This window comes from Solanum verrucosum, unplaced genomic scaffold, assembly GCF_900185275.1.
Source record: "Solanum verrucosum unplaced genomic scaffold, falcon-dt-bn FXZP01000305.1, whole genome shotgun sequence".
Classification (NCBI taxonomy): domain Eukaryota; kingdom Viridiplantae; phylum Streptophyta; class Magnoliopsida; order Solanales; family Solanaceae; genus Solanum; species Solanum verrucosum.
The window spans coordinates 1027916-1037197 of NW_026019908.1; the positions used below are offsets into that span (position 1 = coordinate 1027916).

General features: G+C 31.9%; 1 protein-coding gene across 1 annotated transcript; it reads right to left on the minus strand.

Moving 5' to 3' along the window:
• Window positions 1-3802: 3802 nt before the first annotated feature.
• On the minus strand, window positions 3803-9072 carry LOC125821697 (putative transcription factor bHLH041). The gene is made up of 8 exons (XM_049501087.1): window positions 8806-9072; window positions 8595-8693; window positions 8403-8508; window positions 8294-8308; window positions 8131-8193; window positions 7345-8043; window positions 6489-6869; window positions 3803-3868 (listed from the first exon to the last, which is right to left on the minus strand). Exons 1-8 carry the CDS (start codon window positions 8916-8918, stop codon window positions 3803-3805), a joined length of 1542 nt encoding a protein of 513 aa, XP_049357044.1. The 5' UTR covers window positions 8919-9072.
• Window positions 9073-9282: the final 210 nt, after the last annotated feature.

Consider the following 9282-nt stretch of genomic DNA (forward strand, 5'->3'; position numbering starts at 1 on the left):
CTCTGAGGGATGTCGGTACATGACCCCTGATCATCCTAACAACTGAAATAAGCAAGCAATAAAACAAAATAATAACCAAATGGATCCTCCAGAAAGCAAGGAGGCTCACCAACTGACTCTGAGTGCTCAACTGGATCAACGATGCGTTGGATGCTGATCCTGGTTACCTGTGTCTGCATCATAATAAGATGCAGGTCAAATGGCATCAGTACATTGAATGTACGAGTATGAGAGGGGAATTCGAAAACAAGATATAAGCTTGAAAGGCACTGAAGAACTTACCTGGCTCAACTCAACTCAACATAACTGAACTTATTTCAATATAAAGCAGTTTAAAAACAAGTGCAATATAAAGAAAAGTTGTTTAAAACATGATATCAACTTTGTGTGTATGCAAATATACATATAACTCTGAAATGTATGTAGAAATACAAATAATTGTGTATATAAAAATATAATTTATTCTGTGGGAGTTTCTCTAACCGACAACCATCATGTAAGAGCTATTGTGATGATATAGTGTTTTGCCTCACGCTGCTAGGGTCGTCATATACCTTGCTGAGGGTATAAAACCTGAACTACTAAGTGGATTCACTAGTCTATGCTAAAAAGCACTAAAGGAATCATCTAAAAAGTATGACCCTTTTCTACCCATGCTGGCTACATGGTTTATGGGGGTTGTGAGTTGTCTGGACTCTCCCCCATATCGGTGTTCAATACTACTCCCAAAATATGATACTAGCTCTTATGTTTAAAAACATTTTTTTTGTGATTTGAGATAATTGATCAAAAACATAGCTCAAAGGCTATCTTGGAAATCTCAGTTTCCTTTCTTGCTTAATTGTGAAAGCATTTACTCTTTTCTGAAAACTATCTCGAAGGCTCTTTGGAAATCAAAGTTTCCTTACTTGTTTAAATGTTAAAACATTTTAAACTCTTTGGGATTACATAGTCCTCATATACTTTTGAAGAAATGAACTTCAACTTTACTCTTTACTGAACTCAAAATTCAAGTCTTAAAACAAAGTTAGATCATTTGTAAAAGACTTTTGGAAGACTATGAATTTCTCTTGACTTGACTCTTAACTGATCCTTGAATTGAATTATGGATTCAAGGATTGAGATTTGTGATATGAAAGATCTCATGATGTTTAAGAGTGGATTTACATAGCTAAACATGATAAAATATCAAGAAATCATTGTCTGAAAGCTGGTCTGTGACGCGGAGATGTATTTAAAGTTTTGGTCGCAAAATCAATTTTGAGGCGGAGCGGTCCGTGACCGTTCCGCGACGCGAGGGGAAATTTTCAAATCTGAGGAGTCGCGGACCTGGTACCCAGATTTTTCCGACTTGTTCCTTCTTCATTTTCTAGCCCCAATTCGCCTAATTTCGATTCTTTTTCTCCATATCTCTTTAGATTCAAGTACCTACAACATATACGCAAGAATCTAACTCAAAGTCACTCTAATAATCAATCTTAAACTCTCAAGAACTCCTCAATCTCATCCCAAATTCAAGAATGTAAGCAATTCAAGAATATAACTCAAGAACATCAAATTCTCAATCTTTTTAGGACGAAATTACACTGAATAAAACATGTTTGGTGTGTGGGTGAATGAACCAAACACTGTGTGAACTCACATACCTCGTAGGAATCACCCCTTGACGAAATCCACAAGCGATTCGTGAAGATCTTGACGATTCTTGCTTCCTTTCCTCCTTTCTCCTCTTCTTTTCTCTTTTCTCAAAACCATAACTCTTTTTCCAAAATTGTAAACTGACTATGATCAGTTTAGACCCCAATTAATTACCCAAAAATGAAATAAAATAATTGGGTAAGGAAAAGACCATAATGCCCCTTTAAAATCTAGATTGGACATTTCCTTATTTGAACAACCCAACTTCCAATGGGCATATCTCCCTCATACGAACTCGGAATCGCACAAACTCAGCGGCGTTGGAAATGTTGTTCCAAGATATTTCCTACGATATCTGGAAACACACCTAACTCATCCTAAGCTAGAAGTTATGGTCATTTGAGGTTGACCAAAAACTCAACTTTAACACACTTAAAACATTCCAAAAACAATTTATACTTTCCAAAAATGACTATTTCCTCTTTTTAATTTCTTTCTAGTTACGGGGTGTTACTGGTTTTTAACGAGTCAACATTCAAAGCGTATTAAAAGATACGTGTACTCTTCTTCCTTCACTAGGATTTTTTCCTAGTAAGGTTTTAACGAGGCATATTATATATGGACATCCAAGGGGGAGCGTTATAAAATATTATAGTGTGGATGTTCATTACACCAAGAAGTTACTCTCACCCATTATCTCCATTACTTTCCTCCATTATGAAGATAACCATAACTTCCATAACCTCCAACTTTATAACCATTATTCTTGTAACCTTTCACTCTCATAACCTCCTCCATTATATTCATGTTAATGTCATGTTTATGACTAACCTTTTGTATGCCTCTATGTTACACTATAAATAGAAGCATAAGGGTTCATATTGTAGACACTTGAAGATTTGGTGAACACTTGAATAAGAAAAGCTCCTATCTCTTGTCTCCCTATTTCTATTGCTATCATCTTTTATATTTCTTGTCTTATATTCTTTTTGTCTTCATCGTTATATTGTTCTTTTGTTCTTAAGTTTTACAACAATATACAAATTCTCGTGCTTACATTAACTATTTAACCCTCTTAAATTTATAAGATCTTAAATAATTGATGTCATTTCACTTATAATCTTACTATTCGTCTTTAAGATTTTCAGTCATATTCTTTTAACTTATCAAATTTGATTAACTCTTAACGTTATACTTTTCTACTTAACTATTTTTTCAATCATAAGGTAATTTTTTTGGATTACTACTTGTATAATACACAGATCAAATAAATAGAATGAATTATATTCCGGATAAGATGATCAAAGGAAACACTGTAATATGTTGACATCAATCTAATCTCGCAGTAAACAATTCGTCAAAATCAACCAAAAATCCCTTGATGAATCAGGCAAAAACTTAAACTACGTTTCAAAAAATAATAAACTAGGGTTGTTCAAAATCAAATCGAAATTTTTTTATTGGTTTATCAATAACGGTTAGCTGTTTTGAATTTATTTTTTGTTATCGAGTTATATGTTCTTAACACTTTGAGTTTTTTTCTTAACGGAACTGATAATCGGATAGTAAATTAAATAATTATATTTATACTATTTTTGTATATAAAGTCTTTGACTTAGAGTCTAGTTTCCTACTTTTATTTCTGGTTGGCTTAAACTCTTGGTTATTCTACAATATAGTGTTTGCTTTTGAGCAAGATGCAATATGTGAACTCATGTGCATGGTTCATTTAGTTTATCACCTTGTTTGTAAGTGATTTTCAATGATTATTTTTGTGTCAAATCTTAATGGTTAAGCCGATAACTGAATCGATAACGATCAATAATCAATAACAGATAAGCTAATATCTTAAATGGTTCTATAATGATTTAGCATGTCTACAAACCAATAAACTTCAAAACAGAATCGAACTGACCGATACACCACCCTTAACATACATACATACTTTTTAAACCAAAATGATTAAATATTAAACATTAGTAAATGAAATAAAATATGAATACACACTAGGAGGTAAAACTAGCAACAAAATTGTGCAATGACATGATTGTAATTTAAGGATATTAATTGATGATCTCTATGACTATAGTTTAAAGTATATATAATAGGGGGGAAATAGTCGTAATACTAGGCGCCGCCAGTCAAATTTTGATGGCCCTACCAACTATGACAAGTCATCAACAACCCTTTTCACTGCTTCCTGGAAACCAGACTCGTCCCATTCACTACCCTGGACCAACACAAGAAAATAACACAAAGTTGGTAACTTAAAAAACAAATCAACAAGAATTTTAAGTTTTCTAAACTTATAATATAATTAATAATTAAATAAATAATTAACAATTTGAGAGAAATGATACTTCCTCCATAGCAAGTTTTTGTTTTATTTCCCCTTTTAGTCTGTTTAAAATATTGTCTACTTTTTTGTTGTTGTAACTTTTTAACTTTAATTTTTCACGTTTAAGATGATAAAATTAAAATATATTTTGATATATTCTATATACGTGTAGTATAAGATATTTTTTTTAAACTTTGTGGCAAGTCAGAATTAGGCAAACAAACTGAAATGGAGGTAGTAATTAATTTGCTATAGGATATAATTTTCCTATTAATGTATTATAATTTAAATGGCTCGGACAAACTTGTAGGCAAGTAAGAGAACCAAAAAGTTGGAAAAATTATTCCTATAATGAAAGTGACATTTCCCTACTATTTTTCTATTTTGGAGGGCGGGGCAGTTCACAGAAGCCTGAGAGAAGCAGCAAAGTTTATTTGAAAATTGATGGTATATATTTGTATTAATTACTCCCACCGTTTAAAAAAGAATGACCTTCTTTCCTTTTTAGTTTGTTTAAAAAAGAATGACCTCGTTCTTTTTTTGGTAATATTTTAATTTCAGCTTTCCCGTGACATATTTAAGGCCACAAGATTAAAGGACAATTTTGTATATTTGACATAACTTTAATTTAGGACCACAAAATTCAAAAGTCTTCTTTATTTTCTTAAACTTCGTGCCAAGTCAAACTAGGTTATTCTTTGTGAAACGGAGGGAGTATAAGCTTATTGTACCAAGAAAAACATTAATTATAAGCTTACGAAATATATGGTGAGGCAGCTATATATTGTGTTCATTACAAGTAATTTAATGTATTTAAGCTATACATATACACTAGTAGACAATATAATAAATTTAATATGTCATAATATGTCATTAATTCATTTTAGGAGATAGAGTTACATGTGACATCTTTTCTAATGTCATGACAGTGTATAGTACTTTTTATACCATCATCATATGGAACTTAAACTCTTCTTTAATATCTTAAGAAAATTAAGGACAATATTCTAATGTTTGTCTTTTGCGTGAAGGAAGTCAAATAGGAAAAGGAGAAAATAAAAGTAATTTCATGTGAAAAATATTGGATACTAGTTTCGCACGAAAAAACTCAAGTGATTTTCTCTTGATTACTATCGAGCTAAGGACGATAATTGCATAATCTAGTGAATACAATTTCATAATAGCAAGAAAATATGGAGATAGAAAGAATCACACAGTTTTCTATCATGATAAGAGTAATAATAAGATAGAAATGCACAGATTTGCAAGTGATTAATAAGAGTATTGTTTTTCTTAAAAGGAATTCGTTATTGCTACTTGATTTTGTTATTTTTGGTATAGAATGATCTTGAATATATCTCAATTCCACTTTGGGTTGTCAACTGCATAGAGAAAATTCCATTTGGATAACATAAAAAAGCATGATTTTATCTTAGTGAACTCTTATCTTTAGCAATTTGTTCGATGAAATAAGCTGCCTAGCTAAATAGAAAGTGAATCCAAAATTATCAAAAATAATACCTCAAATTGAGATTTCTTCTTTACCATTATTCCTCCAATAATTCAAGCAAAAAGTTATGAAGGCAATGTGTGCATGTGATTTAGTACCGTAAACTTTACGTCCTAAGCATCCAATTGTACATACGCCTTAACGTATCTAATGTTTGGGGCCCATTTAAGAGATCTTACACAAATTGTGTCAAATTCCTTAGTTAACAGTGTTGACCCTCATAATTCTTTAATAAATTGATGATTTTTTAATTTTTTAAAAATCATCTATAAAAATAAAAAGATTGAGAATAACTCAATTAATAAATCGGAGTTTTGCATATTTACCACTTTGAGAACACCGTGAAGGTAAATATGACTTGACATTTCTTTAAAAATACATAGCTGAATTTTCCATGTTCACTTATATATGATTGGTCTTCATGTGATTGTCATATGTCTCAAAATTATCATACATATTTTATTATTTCGCTATTGAAAGTAAATTTATTTTTATTCACGATGGAATGTTGTTTTATTAAATTTCATTGATTATTTTCTTAGGGAAGTAAATAACATAGTATGATAGTAATATATTTTAAGAAATTGTGATTTCTTTTATTATTTTGAAAGTTAAGCTGCTAGAGTTGATTTGCATCTCATAATAAGTTTAATTATATGATCATTACATTATTTATACTAGTAAAATCATGTTAGAAGTTTTATATTTAATGAGTTTCTCTAATCATGTTTTTATTTAATTATTCTAAATTATTAATATATTTTTATAATTTTTGTGTCTTTAATTATAATATTTTACTACGTACATTGTAAATTGAAAATTTACAAATCCATATAACTTAGGCCTCTCTCCATACTAAGTTAAACGTGTAGCCTTATTCCCTCCCTTTTAAAACACTGATTTCCATATACATAAGTAGTAAACTTTAAAAGGAAAAACTAATGGACGTACGTACTGTCAATATATGTAATTTAAATGGGAAAGAAAAATATGCATGTGTACCTGAATTCTAATTCTCAAAGTAATGTGAGTAACCATGGACGGCCTGGTGTTTGCTGCTACTGACTCTAAGGTTAGATCGTTTTGAGTTTTCAAGAATTCGAGTAAACGAGTGGCAAAATCCAAGACGTTGCATTCTCCTCTTACTGAAACTTGCAATTTCACTACTCTTGATTTTGATAAACTTGATTCACTTACATTTGTTATTTCAACAGCTACTCTTTCATTTCCATCACATGAGCTAATCGCATCGCATTTCATCATGTCTTCTGGTTTATCTAACTCTGCTTCCAGCATTTCATTCTTTTTGCTAAGTTCTTCCACTTGACCTTTCAAAGAAGTTAAGTATTCTGTTGTACTGGAAAGAACAGATGCTTTGTCCTTCTGCAGTTCAACAAACTAACTGATCAATTATATTTCAATCATCTTATTGGAACATGCATGATGAGTATTTTCGACACACGCTATATAATGGCCATACTTCCTACAATTCTGATTGTTTGGCTGATTTTAACTTGATACGGAGTTTAAGAAATTAAAAACGTTTTTGAATCTTGTGATCTTAAACTAAAGATATGTGGGATATACCTAAATACCATATAATCTTGTGATCTTAAACGTGATGTAGAAATTTATTGAAATTAAAGAGTTGATAAAAAGGAGAGAGAAACAAACTAAAAGACAAACAAAAATTGAAACAGATAGAAATTGTAATTTTTCTAACAATACGTATATATAAATCTTTTGGATTAGATGATCGACACATAGTGGATTCAAGTCTTAGCGCCACCTATCATTAATGAAGAAGATTATGTATGTGAGGAATGTTGTTGATGAAGACATATTTGAGTAATCATACCTTTGTACCAGGAGGGAGTAAAGATCTAAGTAGTTGAAAGCTATCGTTAAGCTTTTCGCGTCTTCTTCTTTCTGAAATCATATGATGAACTTGAGTGCTAGTAGGTGCACGCTGGTTCGCCTGGATTTGCTCTTGCCTTCTCATCATAATTAAATTCCTGAAGAATGTAATGGATCTTCTCAACATGTTTTCTCGACGAATTGTTCTGGATGTGCCTATTTGCACATTACTAGGACGACCTAAACCTGGTCTGAACCTTCTGAATGCAGTTGCCTTTTGATAATGATAATCTGTTGGTACATTAATATTTTCTCGCGATTGGTGAGATGACGATGAAGAAGAAGTTGATGTCATGACAGCGAGATACGCTCTTGTCAATGCAGCATCTTCAGTTTCTACCCCCGGGAATTGAATGCTGCCTCGGAGTTGAGTTAATGTCTGATCAATAGATTGTTGCTGATGGAATGGCATGGCCGTGGCAGAAACTGGTCTTATGGTCTGCTCGGGGAAGGCATCTGTTCGGGGTGGATTGAATAAAAGCGATGAGTATTCTCCTGGGCTATCGAGAGAGAATGATGAAGATGGCGATGGCCTATTTTGATCAATATTTGTCAGCAATAATGTCTGATGATGAGCAAGTACTGATCTTGTTGAGAAGTATTCCGGAAACAAGTTTTTCATCCCCATTTCCAAATTTACCTTTATTATATAAAAATACATAAATAAATAAATATATTGAAATATGAATACAAATTTCATAAGAAATTATATACTCAATGGTCTTACTTGGGGGCTACAAGTCATTCCAAATTCAATTTCTCCTATGCTGCATCCCATACATATAGTTGTCTGAAGTTAATTAAAACAAAATCAGATTGAAGAAACGAGTGTATGAATCATCATGTGATAATAATGAAATTAATTAATCATGTAGAGTATATATACGAACCTTTATCCCAGCTTCCTGCAACATGAATCATATATTTAAAGGTTAGCTTGAACAGTTTTTTAAAAATTAAATCTAGTATTAATCAGAATCAAGTGGTACGTATACGTACGTAATAGAATTGAAGCTGAACTGGATTGGATGCATGTGATTGAAGATCAGCAAACTTCAGTTCCATATAAGGAACATTGTTCTTGAAGGCCAGTCCTGGAATGCGGCTGAATGCAGGTGATCAACCAATACATATACAATTAGAACAATTATTTTCTTTAGCGTGATCAATATTTATTATCGAATTACCTACCTGTTATCCATGATAAGCCATGAATGCTTATATTCTTCGAATAATCTCTGGGCAACGTCATTTTCTCCGTTGTAGATTCCACCCAAGGACATGAAAGTGCTACAAAGTAAAATGAACTCACATTAATTATATTATATGATGCATGTTTTTTGTGTAATTGAAGAAGTAGCTATAGACAGACAACTATATGATGAAGAAGTAGTGATCTTACTTGGAAGGTTGGAAGTATTGCCAAAGGCATATGTAGGAGCAACCAAATGACTCCATTATCTTTAATAGAAAGACGGCGCGGTCTCCTTCTTCAAGGAAGAAGATGGAGTCCATGGATCAGCTCCAACAAAAAAAAATAACAAAGTTTCTATATATGATTAATTACTACATGAATGTTTGTTTGGTTTTCATATTTCTAGTTCTTAAGCTTTTGCATGTATGGAAAATTGAAACATATTTATGTGTTTCAAGAAAGAGCTAATAACACATTTTGGCTACCATTCATGTTTGGTGGTAGTATACTTTTTAATTGTGGGGGAACAATTTGAAAAGTAGTTGTAGTAGTAGTACAAGGGTTGGGAGGATTGCACAAGTATGATTAAAGGAAGATGATGAAAAGGACCCCACCAATATAAAAGACTGATACTACAAGTCTGTGAGAAGAAAAGTAGTGAAGGAATAATTCTATATGAACTTG